The sequence below is a fragment of the Leptonotus elevatus genome, chromosome 4 (genome assembly GCF_054856555.1).
Source record: "Leptonotus elevatus isolate MCC_2025b chromosome 4, RoL_Lele_1.0, whole genome shotgun sequence".
In the NCBI taxonomy this organism is placed as follows: domain Eukaryota; kingdom Metazoa; phylum Chordata; class Actinopteri; order Syngnathiformes; family Syngnathidae; genus Leptonotus; species Leptonotus elevatus.
In genome coordinates, this window is record NC_141242.1 from 14,191,662 (window position 1) to 14,219,491 (window position 27,830).

Consider the following 27,830-nt stretch of genomic DNA (forward strand, 5'->3'; position numbering starts at 1 on the left):
AAAGGTGAGCTCATGCACACCCAGACCCACTCTGCTGAAGTTTTGAAAGCTCGAGTAGACATAGCCTGTGTCCTCCTAGACGTTGGAGGTCTGTGAAAGAGATATACTGTGCATGTAATGTAAAAAAAAAAAAACTCGACAGAACACCGGACTTTGACACCACTAAACTTGTGTAACAATGAGGCCCTCTACTGGACTAATAAGAAACTACATCAGCGACGCGTATTTCCCCGCGAGTGTAATTGATTACAGGTGCATTTATTAAAATTTTTGATGATTTCAATGGATTACAATTTCCCAGATGAGAGAGAGAGAGAGAGCGAGAGCGAGAGCGAGAGCGAGAGCGAGAGCGAGAGCGCCTGAAAAAGCGAGCGAGCGAGTGAGGGACGCTGTTGTGTAGTGTTGATGTCGTGTCTTCCACACGCGACCTTTTTTTAAAAGCTGCTCGGATGAAAGGAGGAAGCGGCGACCGTTCTTCACTGTTTGGAACATACTTGGCTTGCTGAAGTACTGATTTATCTTTAACAAAAAAAAAGTTTGAGCTGAGAGTCTTGTGGCATGTTACGCTAGCTTCTTGCTAGCCACTGCTACACCACAATTTGAGTTATACCTTCCGAGCAAATTGCCCTTCTACCAATTCACTATTTAAATGCAATACACAATATACACAGTGTTGGAGGATGCTTTTTCCTCCCCGTGTTCGTTTAATTTCGGATAGTGAGAATGTTGGTTATCTGAATACAGGCTGGAGACGATGAACAGTTCCTTCAAAGCTTTTATTTCTACAGAATATTCCGGGCACAAATGAGTTACAGACAATGGCTGTAGCAGCTCACAAGTGCGAAGTTACAGAGGACTTACAATATTCTTATACTATCTTGAAGGGCGGTACCACAAAGTTTCCAGTGAACAGTTCAGCAAAGTTAACTGATAAGCCAGACGTGCAGAGATACACTATAACACTCAAGGACACATCTGGCCACAGAACAGAGCTCAACTGAGGAAATGAGGAAGTTATATTCTATTTGTGAGGTGTGTTTACTTTCAGTGACAGTTTGAAAACAGCATATGGCCATTGTTGAGGAGTAGACCTTTTCCTCCGCGTGCTCGTTTTCTTTCGGGTAGTGAGAATGTTGGTTCAATCAATCAACCTGTCAATACATGCATTTTAATGGATGTCAATTATACAAGGACTTTTGCTATTTGTAAAATATAAATAGCTGCTGCCCTATCATCCGCAATAGCAGGGGCGCACTGTAAGAAATATATATTGTGGTGATATTCATTTTTATTTTGACTTCATGAGCACACTTGGTATTGGAATTGGGGTCATACAAAGTAATCACAATCAGCAAAAGGACGGAACACATTTTTTATGTCAATAACAGTAGCAATAAGCAGAAGAGAAACAGTTGATAGTAAACCCAGAAATATTTACCACTCCAGTTTCATGCGTGCGTGCGTGCATGTATGCATAAGTGCATATGTGCATGCGTGGGAGTTTGTACTCATTAATTCACCTGAAACGTATTGTTGCGCCAGGGCACAACCCCCGGGCCCCGCTGGGGCCACCGGCCGGAGAGCAAATCCAGGAGCCTGGAGTGCCCCCGACCCCACCTTGGACCGCACCCCAAGCCCAATGCAGCAGAACGGGGCACGGCAGGCCCACCAGGCACCCCATCAACCCCCGCTCCCCCCATGACTTCTTGCCTCCCACCCACATCCCTCCATCCACCACAACCCAGCTCCCGGCCCTCAACCCCCCCCCCCCTCCCCCCAAAACTGTATCCGGATAGAATAGTGGATTTCCTGATTTTTTTTTATAAAATAAAGCAAAGTTTCCTATCACCAGTGAATATCTGACAAATGTTAACCTCTAGGTGGCATTAGATGTTGTGTTGTAAAGTGTTCTCCTCTCACAGTCTCTCTACTTCCCTCTTTACAGTTAACACACTAAAATTAAAATTTTCACACAATTGCAGGTGTTTACACACAAAGAGCACAAAACTTGTCCAGATTGGCACAACAATAGGCACAGACTCAGCTTCACACTTTTTGCAAAATATTACACACAGTGATTTGAAAAAATCTACATACAATTGAATACGTTCGACACACATAAGGATTGTGATGTTAATTCCTTGTCATTACAAAGCCCTGGCAAGTCAATGACCATACTCAGACCCAAACTAGATCATCTGGACAATTCCCAGTGGGCAGGCAAATCATGCATTTCAAAATCACTCTGGCAGCAGCTCACACATTTGTTGTGAAATCACCCCGTAAATAAAAAATATGCACATCATCTTATGTCGACAGTCTCATAGTCAATCAACTCCCATACAATTTACATGGCCATTGTATTATATATAGCACTGGCAGGCAGCCTTTGTTACTAAGGGTGTCAATACAATAGTTTTATATCCAAAGTAGCAAAACTTTAATCCATGAATAGAAACAATAAAAAATATAAGTATATTAAACCTTCTCTGTAAAAAAAAAAAAAAAAGCATAAAAGAGGCAAAACACATCACAAGTGTTACTAGTAACAGCAACAAAGCATGATGGGAGAGCCTCCTACCATTATTGTTGCTCTCGAGTTAGGTTAGTCAGCTCAGTAGTGTGCACCAAAAGTGGTGAGAACACATTTCAAAGTAAGAGTACTGCCTTAATCTTGCTGGTTTAACTTCATTTGGTAAGTGTGTCTTGTGAAGTGTAAAATGTCTTATCACATTTAATGTACATTTTCTTATTGGTTTATTTTTGTTCTTTTTTTGCCCATTTTATGCTCACATACTTGTTCAACTAAACATAGACCGTGCTCTTAGAGCATTCAATTGTAAATGTCATTTTTGATGAAATGCAATATAAACATTGTTGCAGCGAATGCTCATCTATTTTACATTGGTACACAAATGGTACAAATGTGAACTAAAGTGGGCCGGTCTGAGCCCTGAAACTCCAGGGCTGAAAATGAGTCCCAGTCCGGCCCTGACCACACTAATGAACACATTGGATATTCACATCAAACCAAGTGTGTGAGCACGCATGTGCTTAATTGAAAATACTTCATGCAGTCATTTTTATCTGTCTACAGATTTGTATTTGTCTACCGGTAGAAAGAAAAACTACTATTTTGTTTTGAATTTTATTGTTCAGTGATATGTTACTGGAGCTGAGTATGGTAGAAATATTTTCAGTCTGCGGCATCAAAACAGTGTTGTGAAATGTGCCGTGCTTAGTAAGATTGTGGAATTTGTGGACTTTCTCTGTATACATAAAATTAATCATGAAGAATGTTGTTTTTTCATTTAATTTAAGGAATTCATCTCAAATGCTCTGAATCGGGATTTGAATTCATTCAATGAGATAAATTATGTTATTGTAACTTGTAGTCCTTTTGCAACATGTTCCATGTAGAAGGGTCAGAGAAGATAAAAGCTTTTGTTCCAAACTCAGTGAGGGCAAATTGAACGGTTAGCAACTAAATGTCATTTGATCGCAAACTGTAAGAAGTAACATTTCTCTGTGTGATGAAGTTGCAAATGTAAAAGGGCAGTAGTCCAATAATGGCCTTGTAGACGAAGGTGTACCAGTGAGCCAACCTCCTGGTAAGCCATTGGAGGCCATCCCACTCAAGAGTACAGTTCACATGGGTCAAGGCTCCACATTTACTAATAAACCTTAGAAGCATGGAACACCGAATCAATCTTTGTCAGACATTGAGCTGGAGTATTCATATAAAACAAGTCTACATCTTTTGCACAACCTTCGCCATGGGCGGGCCGTAGGGGTCTGTGCCCGCCCACCAAGATGATTGTGCCCCAGCCATTTGAGGCATGGATCTCTAAAATGGTTCTCCTTTTTTATTATTATATTTTTCATTCATTCTGTTTCACACTCTTATGTCCGAGTGTCAGTAAACGCAACACAAGGTCTTGCGGCGGAGGAGGTACGTTGCGTTCATGTTGACTACTTGTGTTCATTGCTGCTACTGCTCATCGCTCATGAATGGGGTATATGCCACAAAGGAGGCGGGACTTCCGACTCCCAGGTTTCACACATCAGCTTTGTTTCCGGTTGTGGTTTGCGACGTGTGGGCCTGAACCGCCTGTAAGTCACAAGGTTATGTTGACAGTCTGCTGTTTTGATTTAATTATAACTGTTTTGATTTTAGTTATAACTGTTTAGATTTAATCATAACTGCTTTAACCTCCTCAGTAAAGCTTGATGAGTGTAATAATGTGACGGAACGTTTGAAGATTCTTCCTTCCTTTTCCCACGTAATTAGCCATCTGTTTTGGGGGAGAAAATGTGTTAAAAATGATTCCTTTGTAAAGTTGTGTTTGCTGAGGGGGTGCCGGGTTGTCTGGCGCATACTGTGTTTCCGCATCAGTCGGCCATCTGTCGGTGTGCCAGGTTGTCTGACCTACTATATTTCCACATCAATCGGCCATCTGTCAATGTGTATTGAGTACTGTCTATTTTGGGACTTAGGGGCGGGGCTTAAGGGCAGCAAAGGAGAAAGAGGAAGGGGAGGGGTGTTTTTTGGGGGCTGCTATGCTGAAACTATAAGAACGACTACAAGTGGGAGGGGGGACACACTCACACTGGCAAGGGGAACTCAGCGTTTTGACTGTAACTTGTCTGTGTCCAGAAATTTCTGCAAAATAAATCCTTTGAAGGACCTGTTCACCGATCTCCAGTCTGTATTCAGAAAATCAACATTACGAACACGCGGAAAACTTAAGGATCGTTTTCTAACAGTTATATGTGGTTTTAAATGGTACTTGTGGCGTTAAGAACACCATGTTTGAAATGACTTCATGCATCATGTCATGCTAATTTAGCTAATGTGCTAACTGGTTTACTACAGAAACATTAACACTGACACACAAGGTTATATGTAGAAAAAAAACTGATTTACAGGCGGTTTAGGAGTTCCTGGTGAACTTGTATCCATGAATCTCTGACTATCTGCCACAGGGAATTCAGGTATTGCCTTTAGCTGGCAGAAGGTTCGCTCTCCTCTTTAGTCTCATGAAAAGCAAGAAGGCGTTCTTGCGCTCAAAGCCCCGCTCCCGCCCCTCCACGTTAAAACACTGCCAATTAGTTGTAACTGAAAAAAAGAGAAGTGAAACTGAAAACCAGAGTTTAAACTGAAAACCTGTAACACTCGGAAAAAAAGAGAGAGAGTGTAAAAAAAATTCTGCAGATTGGCATTGAAAAAGACATCATAATACAAAAAAATATATACAACAGAATATTTTTTTTTTTATGTCTTTATTTTATCTTTCAATACAACCTTTTACAATGCCAATACTTGTTTCAATGTCATTGCAGTTGTTTCCACAATGACATTTTTTTATCCAATACCAAATCTTATTGTCAGTGTTGTGGCTCCATAGTAGTGTGTCTGTCTCAGTTGTCCGAAGCATTTCAGAGAGCTGAGACGGTTGGGGGTGCCAGTGTTGGAACGCGGCCAGCAGTGGCCGGAAACGGCGCTCATGTGTGAAACCCGGAAGTCGGAAGTCCGTGGCATCTACCCAATTGTTCTTGTTTTCGGGGTCGGCTACGTCCAACAGTAAACGTTTGTTCAAGACAAATAAAAAGGGTGACATACCCAAACAATTTTTGCTGGCGGCAATCTTGCAAGACGTCACAATATGAAGAAATAGTGGTGTGGTTTTGTTTCATTGATGGCCAGTCATCACAACCTTACTGAAAATAATATTAGGTATGCCTACGTTGGCTTATACGCGCCGAATACGTCAATGTTGGCGTGCAAGAGTCATGTACATTTTGTACGAGTGAAGCCGCAAGTTTCCGAGGACGCTGGTGCACAAGACAAGTGAGGAGGGACATACTACAAACTACATTCGTGTCGGCAACTAAAGCTGCGTTCACACTGCTGCTCAATTCCGATTTTTTCGCAAGTATCAGATTTTTTTCATGCAGTGTGAATGGTACAATTCAGATTTTTTTCACACCCGATCTGGGCCTCTTTCGTATGTGGATATAAATCGGATATGCATGCGATGCATCTGCACTGTGAACGCTCATCCGCATGCATCCGATTCATAAGTCATCAAAAGCCTCTGCGCGGGTGGGAGAGAGTGCTTGGAAGGGAGACTACTGACACGTCTGTGAATATAAACAAAGCTGTTTTGAGTAATAGTGTTACATTTTTATTTGTCTTTAATTTAATCACACTTGAAACATGAAGCATAAAGTTGAGACGTGTGGCTGGCAGTAGTAGAAATTCAGCCTTGCAGACGGTTCATCACAAACGGCGATGATGCGACGTCATCTTCGATAGACTTCACAATGAAATGAGGAGGTCGAGGAGTGTCCCATCATTTCCCCCAAATTACCTCTTCCAACCTCGCTACTCTGGTGACATGAAATTGAAAAATAAGTCAGACGGATTTCTGTTGCTGTTTGTAAACAGCACATTCGAAACTGACACACGAGGAAGCTGAGGACACGCGTGAAAACAGTCCACCAAACAGGAGCGCGGGCGTTCACACAGCTGAATTTGCATAATGTGTGCAGACAAGACACATGAATCGAACTCCTAACACGTCGGCAAAACGAGTCCACCAGTCCACCAATCTGTAGCGTGTGTTGGCACAGCTGTATTTCCATACACTGATAAACACTGATAAAAGTCGCTTGCCACGGCGGCTTGGCTGGCGGGAAAACGTTGCGAGTCGGGTTACTTCTGTGAACACTGCAACGTGATGTTGTTTTAGGTGGACGTCACTCGACACGTGCTCTTTGCGCATGTGAGTTGCAACACGGGCGCGTTGCGTTCTTATTAGATGTCGCATTTGTTTTTGTAATGTGAACAGTACATAAAAAGATCGGATTTAACGAAAAATCCAAATTGACAAAACTTAAACTTAAAAAGAAAACCACGGGAGCCGCATATCGTTTGGGCATCTAAAATGAGGTTGGATTTGGGTTTCCTATTTTCTTTTGAATTCTGCTGCAGACACCGTTCAAAAAGGTGGCCTGTTTGAAGTGATATGTCAGTGCATATGCCATATTTGATGTGGCAATTGTATTTGCTATTAAATCAGCAAATAATTAGTAAGCCTAATAATTATTAAGCCTGGGCTCTGGAGATGGGTCTAATCTTTTGTCATCTAAATTACCCCTTGCATGAAAAAAATATCTCTCAAAAAAGTCTTGCACAAGCTATTCCCTAAAATGGTATTGGTCACAGTAGTGTGTGACTGACTGCTATTGTGTCTGATCATTTCAGATTGTGTTCGTGAGATGACAACAAAACAACATTTTTGTAAATATGTGCATGTTTGGCTCTAGTGTGTCTACTCAACAGGTGGAGACGAGCTCATTTACCTGCCAGGTGAGTAGAAGCACCTGTGACTAAGGCCCCGTCCAGACGGAAGCAAACAAACAAATCTTGTACACACAGAAGCATTTCAAGACTTGCGTGTGTCCAAAAGAAGACGCTGAGGACGTTTAACGGCTGTAATGTATATGCCAAGTCTGATGTTAACCAAAAGCGTAGAAGAAGAATCAGCGAAGAAAATGGACACTTTTTTTCTTACTTTATTGCAATCTAGGGAACAAACATGGCTTTGCATGTATCAAAACAACATGAAAAAGACGAACACAGGAGAAGTAACAATGGCGGGTGATACAAGTACAACACCGCTTCCTAAACGTGGGAATAAAGAAGCAAAACATTTTGCGCAAAACGACACCCGAGAATTGGCGCATACGTCATCAATCTGCGACAATGCGTCGTCATCGATCTGCGACCATTACGTCATCACTGGAGGAGTATTCCGCATATGGTGTCCAGACGGATGCGTAAGGCGCGCGTTTTGAAATCTTTCCACTCTGGAGCCCGGTTTCAAAAGTGATCGGTTTCAAGCTCCGAAACCGCGCCGTCGTGTGAACGAACGGCCTGAACGGTAAGAAACTTGTGAGGATACATTGAAACTGGCTGTCGTGTGGACGGGGCCTGAGGCTAAACTGTTTTAGGGTTTTTACTTTCTGGACCTGAATTCCCCAACCCTGGTTGTGACTGAGGTGTGTTATTTTGCAAATATGGCAATGTGGCAATATTTTACTAGACTAAAATGTTACAAAATGTAGTAGACTAAATGAAAACAAACTAGGAAACCGGACTTTTTGCATAGCTACCAACCCGACAGTGCATCTGTCATCATTGTATCAGGGCCAAGACCATCCTTAAGACCCTATAGATTCCAGAGTGTCATCATTAAGCCTACAATTAGTTGAACTTGGGCTTTTGACAATTACCTTCTTGGTGTCTGTCATTACCGGGGGCAAAGCTTGAGGGTGATGACGTACAGTAAAAAAGCAATTAAAAAAACGCATAGTAGCAATTATAATGTCAATGGAAAAAAACTGTGATTATTTCATCATTATTAATACAAAAGAAAAATAAGAACAGGACGTTACTTTGATGTGCTCTTATTATTGTGCGTCTTTACCCTAAAAATATAACCCGATAAATGATAAGACGTAAATTTTTAAAGAAACAAACTGGCCATTAACCAATTTCAAATATGTGATGACGCACAGGGACTCACCAATACCTACTGATGGCATACCCATAACATGAATCCTCCATATGCTCAAACACAAAAGGATGGGACGGAACTCACAATAATGCTTGTTTGTTTGGTATGCAACGGATCCAGTTGAGTAAGCATTCTTTCTGTAAGCACCTTTAGTTAACAAAAATCTAAACAGTGAAGTTTGAAATGAAAATTGGAACAAAATATAAAAAACAAAACCACACATTTGACTTATATCATTTCAAACATAATTGTAACTAAGCTACTTAACATAGTATCTTGGCCAAAATAACATTCCCAATAAACAGTACACCTCCATAAATGTATTGGCTCTCACTCATTTTATATTCAAATTATTTGCTTTTATTTGAAATCTTAAAAAAAATATAAATAAAAGCTCTGCTTACATAAAACAAGTGTGCTCTCTCAGCATTAACAGCAGCAATAAACAAAAACCTCATTTATGTGCAAAGATTTTCCCTGCTGAAGTGTTGCCAGTATCACAACCTTTGCACCCCCAAACATTTGTTATGATTTGTTACGATGACGTGGTGAGCAGGACACAATGCCCTGCATTTTGGACTTTTTTCCTGGTCTATAATGTGCTCTAAAAATGCCTATGGCGTCGTCAAGTATTGACATAATAATAATAATAATAATAATAATAATAATAATAATAATAATAATAATAATAATAATAATAATAATAATAATAATAATAATAATAATAATAATTACATTGACATAATAACACACGACTGATTGTTCCCTAAATTTATGAGTACATGTGCAGACGTGGTAATCATAGTCTGGAAATATTTGTACAAAACTCGAAATATTTGGGATAATATTCGAAAGCGTTATTCATTATTATTATTATTATTATTATTGTATGAATGTGCAGCAGCGCTTGCGTCTTAATTATTATTGAAAATTTTCGTTCAAAAATTCTTAGCCTATGATTAACATATGTCTACACATATACTCGTAAATTTGGGGGACAATCAGTCACGGTTTTCATTAAAAAAAAACAGGAAGTCGGAAGTCCCGCCTCCTCCGTGGCATATGCCCCGTTGGACATTTCTTTTATGTATTATTAATTTGGGTATTGTATTTATTCGTTTTCACATGCTCAAATGTTTGTTACTGCGCATGTCATGAAAGAGAGAGAGAGAGAGAGAGAGAGAGAGAGAGAAACGTATTTCAGCGAGTACAGCGAGAAGAAAGATGAGCATGAATCCTCCGTGTCGGCTCATTTAGCAAAGAAGACGCCAGAAAACGTCAGAATCTTTAAACTTTTAGAAAGAATAACAACATCTTGGTTACACTTAGGAATTAAAAATTAACATATGAATTGCATTATCGGTCAACTTTTCCTTAACCAGTTTTGAGGAAAAACGACACACCTGAAAATGTAACAAATACGCAATAATGTTATTACGATATCAGTCAGCAATTTTTATTGCATTAGTAATTAAATTATTACATTTTGAGGTGTTATTACATTATCAGTAATTTATTACATTATAGCGTGCTACACGGCTGCATGCATTGCCACCTTGGCTGACCGCGCAATCTTCTGGGAGCACGGGCTGAGTCCTATTTTTTTTTTGGGGGGGCAACGGACATTTATTTGTCCAACCCTCACTGTGGCCGCCCGACCCAATGTAAGTTGCACGTTTTTATAGCAAATTCGACCATACGACTGGTGCAACCAATTTATCCCAAGATTTGGCCAGTCAAAAACCTCGTTAGATTGTGCTTCCTTTCTATTTTCTTCAGCTTCATTTTATTTATTTTCTTCTTTCGGTAGGTTAGTTAGGTAGACAGTGTTTCGACTCTGTATGTGCGACAGTAATGAATAACTGCATGTTCTATAAATTGTATTCCGCCTCGGTCATTTGTGTGTTCAAGTGGATTATTATTTATTTTATTAATTCAAAGATCCATAAACAATGTGTGTAATAAAGTGACTTCAGATTATGAGAAAGTAAATGAGGATTTGAATTTTAATTTGTTTGTTTTTCTCCAAATTGTAAGTAAAAGCAAACACTGTGCCCCTACAGGCGACTGAGGGAGTTATGACTTCCTCAAATCAAGTCATCTTTATTTATATAGTGCCGTTCAAATTATTAATTTGTCGCAAACTACGACCCAATTATCGCTACAACTGGGAGGCGGGCGTGCTAACCAGTTAGCCGCCTTGATTTAAACATTTGAAGAGCAATAGACTCAGTAGGTTCGAAAAGAAGTAAGAGCCAATCACACATATTTTGATGCAGACAGATTCCTTTATTTACTCGAGAGAAGCTCTTTCATGTTACAAAAGTGTAATAATAATAATAATAAAAAGTTAGGAATAGAGAAGAAAAGGAGCATTGATAATAAACCCAAAAGTACAAAGGCACCACAAACGTTTGATATTGTCTCATTGATCCATGGTGATAGAACTCCATTGTGACCGATGAGTGAGGAAAGTTGAGCAATTAGAGGAAGAAGGGGTGTGCATCCTTATTGCAAACATATTCGTTAAGGTCTTCGCAGGCATCAATATCCCATAGTCCACCTGTAAGAAATATTGACGTATTACAGCAATGTATTCTCATCAAACTTCTATCACTGATTTCACTTACTAGTCGAAACCATCTCTACACAGTCACCATTATCGGAAAGCCATATATTAAAGTTACTAAAATCCTCAACTGTGCCATCTGTCCATATGAAGTCACCATCCTGGAAGACAAAGTGAGATTTCAGTTAGTTACACAATGATAATTTGCTTACATTGATTTGTGTTGGTCATTTTTATGTCACAACATGGTATAATGCTGTTTGTAAGACAATGGTTGCAGCACAAAGTGACGGCAGATTTTGCGCTTCTGTGTTCCTTGCTCAGCCAATCATACGAAGCGTTACACACGGTCCCCAACATCCCCGCTTGTGATAGGCTCTACCTCAACCAATGAGATGACGCGATGGAGAGTGTCAAAGTTGAAACGAAACTGTCATTCGTGGACTCGACTCAGAGCTAGCGAGTCGGCTGCAGCCGTCAAGTCCCCCCACCCATGGCCTTACCTCCGGGAAATGTTCACGTTGGTTGGCTCGAAGAACGATTCTTGGCGAATACATTGTGTCCTGTGTAAACAGTAAAGTCCACGAGCTAGCCGCCTGCAAGAATTCCCCGTCCAGTATGAAACAATTTATTGAGGTAAAGCTAAATAATCATTACCCTTTCGTTAGCTTGGCCCTGGTTAATGCACTAATCTGAATATATAACTGGATAGCCGAGAGCCCGAGACTACTGTATAAACTAAACGGTAAACGTACAGATTAGTATAGGGGCGGGGGTGGTAACTATTTTTTAACAACTTAAAATAAATAATAATAAAATGAAAAATGCGTCGCGGCTGGAATTCCCTTAGTAGAGGCTTTCCAAATAAGGGGTGGTGATTAATTGAGCTTTAAAGAAAAATAGTGCCGTTAAAGGCACTTTAAGTTAACGCGATATTAACGCGATAATTTTGACACCCCTAATTTCAATTTCAAGAATGGTGACAAGATTGAGTCTTGAAGACACAATGTTTTACCTCAATTGCCTCATGGAGTCCAATCCAAGCATCCGTGGACGTAACACTATTCGCGATAACCAGTTGTTGAACAAGTGCACATTCCAGGTCACTGTGGATGGAGACCAGATTTCCACCAAGAATGTTGCAGACGGCCTAATAGTGTAAACAAGTTGATTTCACCCGTTCAAATACGGCAGGCAGTTGGCAAGATATTTTGACCACAATGTTCAAGCCTGATGGATCACTGACTATAATAGCAATAAACTATTGTCTTCCATACCTCGGCATCTGCAAAGGTCCTCATTTCACCTTGAAAAATGTAACATTTACAGTCCAACTGAGTCCAGCCTTCAGGACAGCTAACATCTGCAGCACAATTGTTATTGTTTTGTTTTTGTTTTTTTCAAAAAAAGGGAGGCATGTCGAACAAATTTGAATGACAACAAACTACCAATTTTTTCATCGGAAAAAGCATGAGTCACAGCTACTAACCTTGCAGAATTTTTGTAGGGAAAGACCACTTTGAAGAAGAAAAGCATATGGTTAACATAAGAACATTGAAACAAAAGAATGCACCAATACATCAAAAGCCATTGAATATATATGATCATTTAAGTCAGCTGGTGAGCTTTTGACTTACGACTCCAGTCAACAGTCCACTGATGCCACAAAGGAGGAACAACGAGCGAAGCGCAAATGCCATCTGTAGAATATTGTAGAATATTGAAACATAAGTAAAGATTTCAGGGAATAAAAATCTGCATTTAATTTTCGTAAATCAAGAATGCAGTAAAGGGTGAAAGATTCAAATAAAAATTAATTTGACAAGTAGTTACCTTTGCAGTCACGATGTTTGCTACTGAGGATGACAATGATGATTCCTATTATATTTTGGGTTGGGTGTCATGGAATGTTTACTGTGTCACCATACATTAAACCAAGGCCTATAATTTAAAAAATGTTTTACGTTAGTGTAATGGTGGCATGCTGTCTGACTAGTTAGAATGTCTGCTTCATTCCCCTAGGCCTTAGGTCCTTGGTTGGTATCCAAATTCCAGCAAAAAGGCTGGATAGGGGTACTCGAGAACCGGGGTTGAGAACCACTGCACTAGGTCACAGTGATGCGCACTGAAAAACACATCAATGCTCCAGTCCGCAGTGAAAAACTAAATACTGCCACCCAGTGTGCAAATAAGCATATGACAAATCCAGTTTTGTCAGTGCACAATGTGTAATGCTGCATTCCAGGATGCACTGGAAGTCACTCAGTTTGGGAAGTCACAAAGTCTGTGAAAAATATCTGCCTTTCACATCATTACCGAGGAGCCTTTCAGTCATGGAGTCTGCGCTCATTGCTTATTCATTCATGGTTACTAATTAGGGATGTAACGATTCACTCGAGCCTGATTCGAGTTTTGATTTTCAGTTCCTGATTTTCGATTTGATTCTTTTTTTTTCTTTTTTTTTTTTAATAAAATGACTCATTAGATAATTAAAATATATTTTTATTTTAACATCTACATTTTGTCCTTGTTACAAACATCAATTAACATTTTATAACTTTACTTTAAAATACAAATAAAAAAGAACTAATACTTTTGACGGTTTAAACAAGGCCAACGACCTAGGCATCGCTAACTCTGGTGAGCATTAGCTCGTTGCATTTTGGGCAAAGCAATCCACACACAAGAGTACATTTAAATGTATACACATAGAGAAATAACCCTCAAATGACCAGGAGCCAAACAAAACAAAACCCCCAAAAATAATAATTAAGTAGCTGTGTTATAAGCTAGTCTCAAGCTACATTGCACCGAGTTGCAAACAGTAGCATTTTAAACATAGTTAAAGCACATTTAGCTCACATGTAACACATCACTGGGCATTTGTAGTTGCTTATAAACATTTGTAGTCACACAACAATGGAAAAACGAACCTGTAAATATCAGAAATACGACACTTAAATCAGCGACGCTGGACACTTGTTGCTCTTCGTCCATGCACTTGGATTATGAGCCTCCCTTCTCCGCTGTACATCACGTGGTCCTTGTGACACTGCAGTTTTCATTTCACGAAACGACATAACATCACCTCAATGTAAATAGACAAATTGAAGCAAAACAATTATAATGAACCAATAAAAAATTACTCTTGATGAAAAATAAGTTACATCTCAACAAAATACTTTTGTGAGTAGTCACTTACAGTTAGTTGGAGTGTTGGTCGGTACCCCGCAACCTTTTTTTCTGCTTGATCTGCTGATTCGTTTCCTGCCGATACAAAATAATTAGTTCGAGAGTGACCTTTGCATTTTATTACTGCCACCATTGTTGGGAGCATTAAAGTATCTCGCAATTTGAGAATGTCGTCCTGATGTTTAATGGGTGTACCGGTTGCAGTTTGGAAATCGTTTTGCTGCCATTCTTTTAATGCAACATGAACTGTCATGTGTGCATACGCCGAATCTGTGTAAATGTTTACTGACTGAATTTCTGTCAATCTGAGAGTTGCTGTCAATGCCAAAATTTCAGCTCTTTGTGCTGACTGAGAGCCTGAAATTCTTTCTGCTTGGACTTCTTCAAAACCTGTTTCTGTCAGTTGGGTTACTGCAAATCCAGATTGTAGGCCATCGTTGCCTTTTAAGCAACATCCATTTGTGAAAAGGATCAAGTCCGGGTTGTCAATAGGTGTCTCATAGAGTTCAGTGCGGAGTGAGTTTTCTTCCGTAGTTCTTTGTATGCAACAATGCGGTTCTCCTCCGAGGAGACCTTCAGCCATGTTTACTCCTTCATGAGTAAAGAGAATATGTGGTTGTGTTAAAATTGCTTAATTTTTTCTCTGTCTTCCTCCGGTCATGGTGAAAGCTTGACTTGTGACGTACTGGACTGTACTGTGTGATGTTCGCACAGTCAGCGGGTGATGGAGAACAACGTGAGATGTTTTCTGAATCACTCTGGCTAGAGCAGATGTGAAAGAAGCGCAAATTGGGTGTCTTTGCTCGTATTTTTACAATGGAGTTGATGCATACAGACAAACTTGTCGACTTCCTCCTTCCCCCTTCTGATAAAGGGCAGCAGAAACACTGCTGACCTTTTCAGACACGTCAAGATAGAACATGCGACTGTAATCAGGAATCGCAAGACCTGCAGCAGTGGAGAGATGCTGTTTCAAGGAGATGAAGGAAGTGTCTGCTTCCGTGGTCCAACAAAGAGTGTTAGAAAGGTTTCGCATACCCTGTTCATTGACCATCTGTTGGAGTGGGTGAGTGAGTTCAACAAAGTTTGGAACATGATGTCTGGAGTAGTTGCAAAGACCAAGAAAGGCCAGCATGGTTTTGACATTTGTTGGTTTTGGGTGATGGAGGATATCGTCTTTGTGAGAGGGAGACATTCCTGTTCCGTGGCGTGAGATCAGACGTCCGAGAAAGGAAACCTGTGATCGGGCAATCTGGAGTTTGGACTTGGAACACTTCAGTCCAACAGAGGCCAAATGAGAAAGCAAAGACCTGGTGGCTTCAAGACAAGAAGTTTCAGATGGAGCTGCCAGCAAGAGGTCATCCACATACTGTACCAGGAGAACACCAGGGGGCAGTTCAAGTGGAGACAGCAACTGGCGAAGACAGTCGTTGAAGAGTCCAGGTGAAAGGACAAAGCGTTGAGGCAGGCGATTGTAGGAGTAGCAAACACCATTCCAAGTGAAAGCAAAAAATTGCTTCATTGAAGGATGGAGTGAAATGCAAAAGAAAGCATTAGCCAGGTCAATGCAAGTGAAAAGAGTGTGGGTTGATGTAATTGGGGACAATGCCGAGTCAGGGTTCGGGACGGGCTAAGTGGGAGTTAAGACGGCCGCATTAATCGCTCGCAGGTCATGGACCATGCGGAACTTTCCAGTGTCTTTCTACTCAACGAGTAAAATAGGCGTGTTATAATCAGAGCCGGGAATTTCTCACAACACTCCTGCTTTGAGCAAGCCGTCAATTGTTTGCGAAATGCCAATCATCCCAGGCTTTTTTACAGATTATTGGGGAACATATATTTGTCCTGGTTTCCTCTGAAACACAACAGATGAGATGTTGCAGAGACCAACATCAGTGGGATCCATGGACCACAGCGATGTGAGAAGGGAATCAAGAAGGTAACCAGCTAAATCGCTGTCGGTTGTTTCACGTCCATGGTGCCTATCCAGAAGCTGATGCTCCAAAACGGAAGTGGGTAAAAATGTGTTAGACTGAATCCAATAAGCATCAAGTGACGGGGAAGAGAGCAATTGAGAGTGAAATAAATTTTGCCAATCAGTGGCCTGTGTGCATTCCAGGACAAACGGACCGAGATCCTTCGCTGTGTGCTGAGGCGAGACCATCAAGGAGACATGTGGGTTGCAAGGAGACATAGAAGGATCCGGAGGATCTGCCATCATGTACCATTTAAGTTGTTCAGGAGTCAGGGACACTAAAAAGGCGTCATCTGGTTTGCCTGCAAACAAATCACCCATGTTCAATAAGTCCAACAGGGCTGCATTTGATGAGAGGGCATGTGGCGATGAGGAGATCTCTGCCCAAAAGATTGACTGGGCAGTTAGGTGCAAACACAAAAGAATGCAAAAGAGTCTGTGAAAAACATTGAACAGTCACTGGAGTTGTCAATTGCAGGGCAGTTTCTTCACCCTTGAATCCAACAAGTGAGATGCTTTTTCTGGTAAGGTGGCAAAGCTGTGACGGTAGAATGCTGAGCTCCTGTGTCGACCATAAATGATAAAGACTCCAACTAACTGTAAGTGAATCTGAATGTGACAATCCACAGGAGGTGATCAAGCTGTGGCAGGAAAAAGTAAGTCCAGAGGGGGACAAAAATATGAAGTATATAGCGGAAAGAAGGTAAATGCATTCCATCTCAGAAACAATTGAAAAATAACATTTCTGAAGCCCATGGAATATGTCATTTAGGTGTGGAAGAAACATTGAGACAATTACACACCTGGTGGCATCCTTTCATGAGACAAATTGTTAAAAATGAACTGCAAGACTGCAGTGTTTGCAAAAAGTATAATAGTATGCATACATCTAAACCTCCCCAGGGCACTCACGGTCCGGCCGGACGTGACAGCTCTGGGGTCAGATGGTTTTTGATGGATTTCACTGACATGATAAAACCAGTGTCAGGATACAGATATTTGCTGGTAATAGTGGATTCCTTTTCAGGATGGCCAGAGGCATATTCATGCAAATCTGAAACAGTAAATATCGTGGTAAAACATTTGATTAATCATTACATACCATCACATGGGTTTCCTAGAAAAGTTTAATCAGACAATGGAACCCATTTCAAGAACAAACATCTACAAGCGGTAGAAAAGGCATTGGGATTAAAACACATTTGGTTCAGTGTATTATCCCCAATCCCAAGGACAGATTGAGCGAATGAATAGAAATATTAAAGAAAAATTGAAATATTAAAGAAAATTGGCTAAAGCATTGACCTCATCAAATTTAAATTGGCTACAAGCTCTTCCTGTTGCATTAATGAATATGCGAATGTCACTTAACTCAGCCGAAGGCTGGACTCTGTTTGAATGTCACACCAACAGACCTTTTCCGGCTCCAACAGCTACATTGGAAGGGACGCACGTTCCGGGACCTCCAGAACTCAAACAACTAACATTTACTAACTCCCAGCTAACAAAAAACAACAACCAGATGCTCCTTCAAAAATAAATGATTGTGAATATGTATGGTTAAAAGTGATTTAACGAAAATTATCTGAGCCCAGGTGGACTGGACCCCACAAGGTGATGGAGAGGACAGCTTCTGCAGTTCGCCTGCACGGAAACATCTCGTCTACACGACCCGCCAGATCCGCCCCAGGCTCAGCGATCCCACCACCTGATGACCCGCCGGAAAAGCCAGGCTCAGCGATCCCACCACCTGATGACGACCGGAAAACCCAGGCTCAGCGATCCCACCACCTGACGACTCGCCGGAAAACCCAGGCTCAGCGATCCCACCACCTGACGACGACCGGAAAACCACGTCTACTGATCCAGTGTCCAGCTGCTCCTATTGAGGACATCATTCAATAAAGAACATCATCTCGAGATGGCTTCAAAGTGGGAATGCATCTCCATCTGCTGCTGCATCACGACACTCTTTCTCATATTAACTTTTATGCCAATCTGGTATCTCTGGAAGCCCCTCAGTACAACCTTGAGCATAACCACAACACATCGTATTAAGCAAAGTATTGATTCTCCACAAACTCCCTGGCACCCCATGGAAAGGGGACATCCTTTAACTATCAACATGTGATACACATATATATATATATTACAACATTCTTATACTATCTTGAAGGGCGGTACCACAAAGTTTCCAGTAAACAGTTCAGCAAAGTTAACTGATAAGCCGGACGTGCAGAGATACGCGATAACACTCAAGGACACATCCGGTAACAGAGCAGAGCTCAACTGAGGAAATGAGGAAGTCATACAGTCATGACTAAATCTGGACAGAAGACACACTTCAATGGCTAAACTCGAGACTGGTATAAAAGTTCATTTTGCAGTTGATGTCGACCACGCGTCGTCATCCTCATATCATTAGTGCGTGTCTGCTTGTTGGTAATATGAGCTACCATGGGAAATGTTGCTTTCAAAAGCATAATTTGTCCCTCTTCTCCCCAACAACAGCTTTGTTAGTAAGCAAAGCTTTATTTTTACCTCATTGGATGAATATCTATCTATCTATCTATCTATCTATCTATCTATCTATCTATCTATCTATCTATCTATCTATCTATCTATCTATCTATCTATCTATCTATCTATCTATCTATCTATCTATCTATCTATCTATCTATCTATCTATCTATTTGTGAGGTGTGTTTACTTTCAGTGACAGTTTGAAAACAGCATATGGCCATCAATCAATCAATCAACCTGTCAATACATGCATTTTAATGGATGTCAATTATACAAGGACTTTTGCTATTTGTAAAATACAAAGAGCTGCTGCCCAGGTCCCTATCATCCGCAATAGCAGGGGCGCACGGTATAGAAATATATATTGTGATGATATTCATTTTTATTTTGTCTTCATGAGCACACTTGGTATTGGAATTGGGGTCATCCAAAGTAATCACGTTACATTACTTTAATATTATGGTACTTGGATTACGTTACTAACTACATTTTTTAGCAGGTAACGTGTAACTGTAACGGAATACAGTTCAAAAGGAACCCTTCCAACCCTGCAGATGATAAACACGTAGATAATAAATTGCCTCATTAAGTAAACAAGGAGCCACTTACACAATTTAAATCATTAATTGATGACTTAAAAAGATCTAACCAAGTTTCCACTGGTGTCTACAAAGACCCGCCAAACAATCGAAATAATGAAAAACTGTTTAAGGCAACGGTTAGCATGGAAGTATAGACAAATCAAACAGGGGCCTTCATGAGCCCAGCAAAAGGACGGAACACATTTTTTATGTCAATAACAGTAGTAATAAGCAGAAGAGAAACAGTTGATAGTAAACCCAGAAATATTTACCATTCCAGTTTGACGCGTGCGTGCGTGTGTGCATAAGTGCATATGTGCATGCGTGTGAGTTTGTACTCATTAATTCACCTGAAACCTATTAAAAATCCCATATCCTTCACCTAAACCTTAGGCTTCAGAATCCCGCTAGTGTGAAGTTGTCAGGAGACCCAAGGAAGGATCAAAGAAAATAAAGAAAAGTGAAATCCAGCACTGACCAGACACCACCTACTACCCACAAGGTTACAAACCATAATCATTCACCAACCCCTGAAACATCTCAATTCCAACCAATTAGGGAGACCAAAGGAAAGACTGAAAAAAGGAAGAACGGATAGATGAAGCAGTAAGAGATCCACAGACATCAGCCTCCACCGATTCAGCGACTAGAGGGAGAAGCAGATTGTGTTTGCATTTTGGAAGATGCTGGTGTGGTGGATCTGGCATGCATGGAAACCTCCACCGAAGAAGGGAGCCGTCGACCCCGGCCAGGACAGAGCAAGCACAACCCCCCAGGTTCCCCCAGGGCCCCCCAGGTCGCGGCAGCGCCAGGGCACAACCCCCGGCCGGAGAGCAAATCCTGGAGCCTGGAGTTCACACAATTGCCGATGTTTACACACAAAGAGCACAAAACTTGTCCAGATTTGCACAACAATAGGCACAGACTCAGCTTCAAACTTTTTGCAAAACATTACACCCAGTGATTTGAAAAAATCTACACACATTTTAATACGTTCGACACTCATAAGGATTGTGATGTTACTTCCTTGTCATTACAAAGCCCTGGCAAGTCAATGACCATACTCATACTAGGTCATCTTGACAATTCCCAGTGGGCAGGCAAATCGCCCACACATGCATTTCAAAATCACTCTGGCAGCAGCTCACACATTTGTTGTGAAATCACCCCGTAAATAAAGAATATGCACATCATCTTATGTCGACAGTCTCATAGTCATTCCCATACAATTTACATGGCCATTGTATTATATATAGCACTGGCAGGCAGCCTTTGTTACTAAGGGTGTCACCAAGTTATAATAGTTTTATATCAAAAGTAGCAAAACTTTAATCCATGAAAAGAAACAATAAAAAAAATATAAAAGTATATTAAACCTTCTCTGTAAAAAAAAAAAAAAAAGCATAAAAGAGGCAAAACACATCACAAGTGTTACTAGTAACAGCAACAAAGCATGATGGGAGAGCCTCCTACCATTATCGTTGCTCTCGAGTGAGGTTAGTCAGCTCAGTAGTGTGCACCAAAAGTGGTGAGAACACATTTCAAAGTAAGAGTACTTAAGAGTACTGCCTTAATCTTGCTGATTTAACTTAATTTGGTAAGTGTGTCTTGTGAAGTGTAAAATGTCTTATCACATTTAATGTACATTTTCTTATTGGTTTCTTTTTGTTCTTTTTTTGCCCATTTTATGCTCACATACTTGTTCAACTAAACATAGACCGTGCTCTTAGAGCATTCAATTGTAAATGTCATTTTTGATCAAATGCAATCTAAACATTGTTGCAGCGAATGCTCATCTATTTTACATTGATACACAAATGGTAAAATTGTGTATGTTCATTAAAATGTGAACTAAAGTGGGCCGGTCTGAGCCCTGAAACTCCAGGGCTGAAAATGAGTCCCAGTCCCAGACACATGAATCGAACTCCTAACACGTCGGCAAAACGAGTCCACCAGTCCACCAAATTGTGGCGTGCGTTGGCACAGCTGTATTTCCATACACTGATAAACACTGATAAAAGTCGCTTGCCACGGCGGCTTGGCTGGCGGGAAAACGTTGCGAGTCGGGTTACTTCCGTGAACACTGCAACGTGATGTTGTTTTGGGTGGATGTCACTCGACACGTGCTCTTTGCGCATGTGAGTTGCAACACGGGCGCGTTGCGTTCTTATTAGATGTCGCATTTGTTTTTGTAATGTGAACAGTACATAAAAAGATCGGATTTAACGAAAAATCCAAATTGACAAAACTTAAACTTAAAAAGAAAACCACGGGAGCCGCATATCGTTTGGGCATCTAAAATGAGGTTGGATTTGGGTTTCCTATTTTCTTTTGAATTCTGCTGCAGACACCGTTCAAAAATGTGGCCTGTTTTAAGTGATATGTCAGTGCATATGCCATATTTGATGTGGCAATTGTATTTGCTATTAAATCAGCAAATAATTAGTAAGCCTAATAATTATTAAGCCTGGGCTCTGGAGATGGGTCTAATCTTTTGTCATCTAAATTACCCCTTGCATGAAAAAAATATCTCTCAAAAAAGTCTTGCACAAGCTATTCCCTAAAATGGTATTGGTCACAGTAGTGTGTGACTGACTGCTATTGTGTCTGATCATTTCAGATTGTGTTCGTGAGATGACAACAAAACAACATTTTTGTAAATATGTGCATGTTTGGCTCTAGTGTGTCTACTCAACAGGTGGAGACGAGCTCATTTACCTGCCAGGTGAGTAGAAGCACCTGTGACTAAGGCCCCGTCCAGACGGAAGCAAACAAACAAATCTTGTACACACAGAAGCATTTCAAGACTTGCGTGTGTCCAAAAGAAGACGCTGAGGACGTTTAACGGCTGTAATGTATATGCCAAGTCTGATGTTAACCAAAAGCGTAGAAGAAGAATCAGCGAAGAAAATGGACACTTTTTTTCTTACTTTATTGCAATCTAGGGAACAAACATGGCTTTGCATGTATCAAAACAACATGAAAAAGACGAACACAGGAGAAGTAACAATGGCGGGTGATACAAGTACAACACCGCTTCCTAAACGTGGGAATAAAGAAGCAAAACATTTTGCGCAAAACGACACTCGAGAATTGGCGCATACGTCATCAATCTGCGACAATGCGTCGTCATCGATCTGCGACCATTACGTCATCACTGGAGGAGTATTCCGCATATGGTGTCCAGACGGATGCGTAAGGCGCGCGTTTTGAAATCTTTCCACTCTGGAGCCCGGTTTCAAAAGTGATCGGTTTCAAGCTCCGAAACCGCGCCGTCGTGTGAACGAACGGCCTGAACGGTAAGAAACTTGTGAGGATACATTGAAACTGGCTGTCGTGTGGACGGGGCCTGAGGCTAAACTGTTTTAGGGTTTTTACTTTCTGGACCTGAATTCCCCAACCCTGGTTGTGACTGAGGTGTGTTATTTTGCAAATATGGCAATGTGGCAATATTTTACTAGACTAAAATGTTACAAAATGTAGTAGACTAAAACTGCAACAATTTAGATAATAAAAAAAATTAATCTAAAACGTTTTAGTGTACTAACTTTATTGGAGCAGACAAGAAAGGAAAGCGCTGTCAAAATAAATACAGGGAACAACGCACAGCTGAAAAGCACTTCATGAAAACAAACTAGGAAACCGGACTTTTTGCATAGCTACCAACCCGACAGTGCATCTGTCATCATTGTATCAGGGCCAAGACCATCCTTAAGACCCTATAGATTCCAGAGTGTCATCATTAAGCCTACAATTAGTTGAACTTGGGCTTTTGACAATTACCTTCTTGGTGTCTGTCATTACCGGGGGCAAAGCTTGAGGGTGATGACGTACAGTAAAAAAGCAATTAAAAAAACGCATAGTAGCAATTATAATGTCAATGGAAAAAAACTGTGATTATTTCATCATTATTAATACAAAAGAAAAATAAGAACAGGACGTTACTTTGATGTGCTCTTATTATTGTGCGTCTTTACCCTAAAAATATAACCCGATAAATGATAAGACGTAAATTTTTAAAGAAACAAACTGGCCATTAACCAATTTCAAATATGTGATGACGCACAGGGACTCACCAATACCTACTGATGGCATACCCATAACATGAATCCTCCATATGCTCAAACACAAAAGGATGGGACGGAACTCACAATAATGCTTGTTTGTTTGGTATGCAACGGATCCAGTTGAGTAAGCATTCTTTCTGTAAGCACCTTTAGTTAACAAAAATCTAAACAGTGAAGTTTGAAATGAAAATTGGAACAAAATATAAAAAACAAAACCACACATTTGACTTATATCATTTCAAACATAATTGTAACTAAGCTCCTTAACATAGTATCTTGGCCAAAATAACATTCCCAATAAACAGTACACCTCCATAAATGTATTGGCTCTCACCCATTTTATATTCAAATTATTTGATTTGAAATCGTAAAAAAAATTAAATAAAATAAAAGCTCTGCTTATATAAAACAAGTGTGCTCTCTCAAAATTAACAGCAGCAGTAAGCAAAAACTGCAAATTTTCCCTGCTGAGGTGTTGCCAGTATCACAACCTTTGCACCCCCAAACATTTGTTATTATTTGTTACGATGACGTGGTGAGCAGGAAACAATGCCCTGCATTTTGGACTTATTTCCTGGTCTATAATGTGCTATAAAAATGCCTATGGCGTCGTCAAGTATTAACATAATAATAAAAATAATAATAATTACATTGACACAATAACACACGACTGATTGTTCCCTAAATTTATGAGTGCATGTGCAGACGTGGTAATCATGGTCTGTAAATATTTGAACGAAACTCGCAATATTTGGGATGATATTCGAAAGCGTTATTCATTATTATTATTATTATTATTATTATTATTATTATTGTTGTATGAATGTGCAGCAGCGCTTACGTCTAATTTATCATCGACATGTTTGTGAGTTTTGTTCAAAAATTATTTTTTCTTAACATATGTCTACACATGTACTCATAAATTTGGGGGACAATCAGTCACGGTTTTCATTCATGCCGCCGTATTGCATAAAACGGTGGTTGGCTGGGTCGCGCTGCAGTCACTTCTGAAATTAAATGTATTTTTTTCTTTCTTTCTTCAAGAAAGAATACTGAGATGGAGTGATATCTAAATTAAGGCATTGCTTGATGACGCAGTACTCATTTTTATAGCACAATTAGACCATGAGGAAATAAGTCCACAATGAACAGGGCTGTCTTGCTCAAATGCAAACGTGTCACAGCGAAGAGCAGACTGGACAAAAATGTCCAATAATTACATTTTCTCATTTAATTTTTTTTCTTCTAGCACAGAGATGGGCCTCGAGGGCCGGAGTCCTGCAGGTTTTGCATGTTGCCCTTCTCCAACACAGCTGATATATGATCAGCTCATCTGCATAAACCTGATAATGATCCTGTTGATTGGAATCAGCTTGTGTTGGAAGAGAGAAACCTGCAGGACTCCGGCCCTCGAGGACCGTGATTGCCCACCTCTGTTCTAGCAGAAGCGAATGTCATCATACGGTTGAATGTAAATGTATTTAAGAAAACATTTTTTTCTCATTCTAAAATCAAAAATAAATAGTCAAAATTCAGACTTTTAGAGATTTGAGTTCTCAAAGTAGTGTGAAATCACAACACCAGTTTATATACTGTATTTTATGAATAAAAAAATTATTCCAATGTATTTCAGACTTTCAATTCTTCTTAGACCTGTTTTACTATTGTACACTTTTTAATGTGTCCGACAGAACTGACACGAATCAAATTCTAAACTGAGACATAAAAGTGGTTTTATTTAGAACCGGTTAATTTACATGGTTAATAAATACCTAAGACTTTTCTATACAAACATGAAAATCCAAATAATAGCATTTGGATAAAAATAAAAAAAATAAAAAAGTCTAACCTCTTTTGTCCCTTATCTCAAGAATATTAGTAACCAAACTGGGTTCCAGCGACTTACTTTCCTGCAAAACCTCTATGGCAAAGACAGAATAAGAGAAGTACATGTTGTTCTACTTAATTATTGGTCACAAGCTATTTTCTTGTTGCAGATCTCATCTGAGGTGACATTGACATAAACTACACTTTCAACATTCCAAGACAATGTCAACTGAACATATATAAAGCTGACTTGTCGTCTTTCTCAGTATCAAACATCACGACTGCAAAGGTAACTTCACACATCTTTTTGTTCTATTTTGGAAATGTATTTCAATGTGACTTTTCAATCTTAACTACATGGTCAGGTTGTAAATGTAATGCTGACGTATATTGTTAGAAATATTTAGTATGATTCTTTCAGTGCAGATGGCATTTGCTCTTCACTCGTTGTTGCTCCTTTGCGGGATCGCTGGACTGTTGACTGAAGTCGTAAGTCAAAATCTCACCCAATGATTTAGATGAACATACAAAGTTGACTGGTGTGTTCATGTGTCAATATTCTGCACTTGGATTTGAACAAAGTGTTTCTCTTCCTCACAGCGGTCTTTCCCTACGATTTATACAAAACGTTGGTACCTTTGATTCAATATTTTTGATTAATTTCTCAGGTTTTGTCAGCCTTGACACCAGGTTTTATTAAACTTGTCGTCTTTTTTTCCCGAAACAACCACTGTGTTGCAGACAATGACTGTCCTGAAGGCTGGACTCAGTTGGACTGTAAATGTTACATCTTAGAAGATGAAGCAAGGACCTTTGCAGACGCAGAGGTATGGAAGACAATATTTTACTGCTAGTGATCCAACCACCTGTTGATTGAAGACTTTGGTTCAGAGTTTAAAATATCTTGCCAACTGTCTGGTGTATCTGAACGAGTGAAATCAACTTGTTTACTCTCTTTTCCCCCATTAGTCCGTCTGCAACATTCTTGGTGGGAATCTGGTCTCCATCCACAATGACCTGGAAAATGCACTTAATGTTGAACTGATTCGAGTGACTTCTGCTACTGAAGGCTGGATTGGACTCCATGATACAATTTTGGTGAAACATTGACCAACAGAAATATCTTTGATTGAATCCTGTCCCTTGTGTATGTTAGTAACGCTTGTATTTCAGTAGAAGTATTTTCAAACAAATTTGTTCTCCAGACTCAATCTTGTCACCAGGAAGAAGCAAGTGTTGAGTACTTCGTGAGAGGAAAACAAACGTTGACTCTTTTTTTTTTGCAGACATCCACCAGGACTTTTAGTTCAAGTTTCAGACTGACACCATTATTCAACTCTTGAGTAGTCATCAATACCAGTGCCAATACCACTAGTACTCTTATTACCTAAAAACTATGACATCATTTTAAAGACAGATCTTTATATCCCTATATAGCATTTTACCTTCAAATTTCATTAAATGAATGGCAATTGCTGATTCTTCTAATTTCTACTTCCTGATCGTAACACGGCCACAAGAGGACAGACGATACTGGTATCAGCCACTGTCGCAAGTACCGATACTTTAAAATAAGACTGGTATCGGCACCGAGACCTTGTATTGGTACTCACCAATCCCTAATTCTTATGATGATGAAACACAATCACGACAGATTACATTTTGACAAACAAACTTATTTTTAAGTGTGACTTGTTTGTTTTTTGTCTTCCAGGATGGTGACTACATATGGACTGATGGCTCAGATGAGGATTTCCTTAACTTTGACACAACCAATTCAGAGCCTAATAGTAGTACTGGTGACTGTGTAGAAGTGGACGTGACGGGTAAGTAAAATCATTGATCTAAGATTGCTAAGAGCATAATGCTGTTATATTTACACATTTATTTCTTAAAGATGGTTTGTGGCAAACTGCGGACTGCACAGAGCAAACTATATACGTCTGCATCAAAGATAGTCACCCTACCCACCACTAATGGCTCATCTTACCATCCTGTCTTCTGTCACAATGGAGTTTTATAATCATGATGACTCAATGAGACAGTATCACACTTTAGTGGTGTCTTTGTTTTTGGGCTTACTATAAACTTATCCTTTTTTTGCCCACAATGCTCAATTGTTATTGACATCACATTTGTAATGTCAAAGAGCATCTCGCTCTCTCTCTGGTTAATAAAGAAATCTGTCTGCATCAAAACAGGCTTGTCTTTTTCTCTCTCTACACACTCCATATCAAACTTGATAAGTCTATCGCTTGAAATAAAATAAAATAAAAAATTCATTATAATAATTATGATACAACAATGCATGATGCTTTCCACGTTCGATAAAAATTTGACATACATTACGCTTATTGCCAAACTCAATCAAGAGTATGGGTCAATGATGACATCAATGGACAAAATGGACATCCGCACACTGAGAATTTCTGGGAGGAATGACTAGGTAGTGAACAGATTTCCAGTCTCCGTATGTTTCAAGCTACTAGGACGTCATCTGGAGGGAAAATA

At 39.9% G+C, this 27,830-nt stretch overlaps 2 protein-coding genes across 4 annotated transcripts; one reads left to right on the forward strand and one right to left on the reverse strand.

The window, feature by feature from the left end:
• Positions 1-10,931: 10,931 nt before the first annotated feature.
• On the reverse strand, positions 10,932-14,191 carry LOC147175641 (low affinity immunoglobulin epsilon Fc receptor-like). Of its 2 annotated transcripts, none has more exons than XM_086074721.1 (7): positions 14,088-14,191; positions 12,792-12,854; positions 12,644-12,671; positions 12,432-12,517; positions 12,170-12,304; positions 11,216-11,315; positions 10,932-11,148 (listed from the first exon to the last, which is right to left on the reverse strand). In XM_086074721.1, the coding sequence occupies exons 2-7, from the start codon at positions 12,852-12,854 to the stop codon at positions 11,069-11,071; spliced, it is 492 nt and encodes a 163-aa protein (XP_085930847.1). In that variant the 5' UTR covers positions 14,088-14,191; the 3' UTR covers positions 10,932-11,068. The 2 variants fall into 2 exon arrangements, with proteins under 2 accessions (XP_085930847.1, XP_085930846.1); XM_086074720.1 differs by lacking the exon at positions 14,088-14,191 and adding an exon at positions 12,988-13,101.
• Positions 14,192-25,559: 11,368 nt separating this feature from the next.
• LOC147175642 (galactose-specific lectin nattectin-like) lies at positions 25,560-27,443 on the forward strand. Of its 2 annotated transcripts, none has more exons than XM_086074715.1 (7): positions 25,560-25,608; positions 25,741-25,808; positions 25,920-25,947; positions 26,061-26,146; positions 26,289-26,417; positions 27,034-27,145; positions 27,217-27,443. In XM_086074715.1, the coding sequence occupies exons 2-7, from the start codon at positions 25,746-25,748 to the stop codon at positions 27,294-27,296; spliced, it is 498 nt and encodes a 165-aa protein (XP_085930841.1). In that variant the 5' UTR covers positions 25,560-25,608; positions 25,741-25,745; the 3' UTR covers positions 27,297-27,443. The 2 variants fall into 2 exon arrangements, with proteins under 2 accessions (XP_085930841.1, XP_085930840.1); XM_086074714.1 differs by having other exon boundaries at positions 25,595-25,608; positions 25,746-25,808.
• The last annotated feature ends 387 nt before the right edge of the window (positions 27,444-27,830 follow it).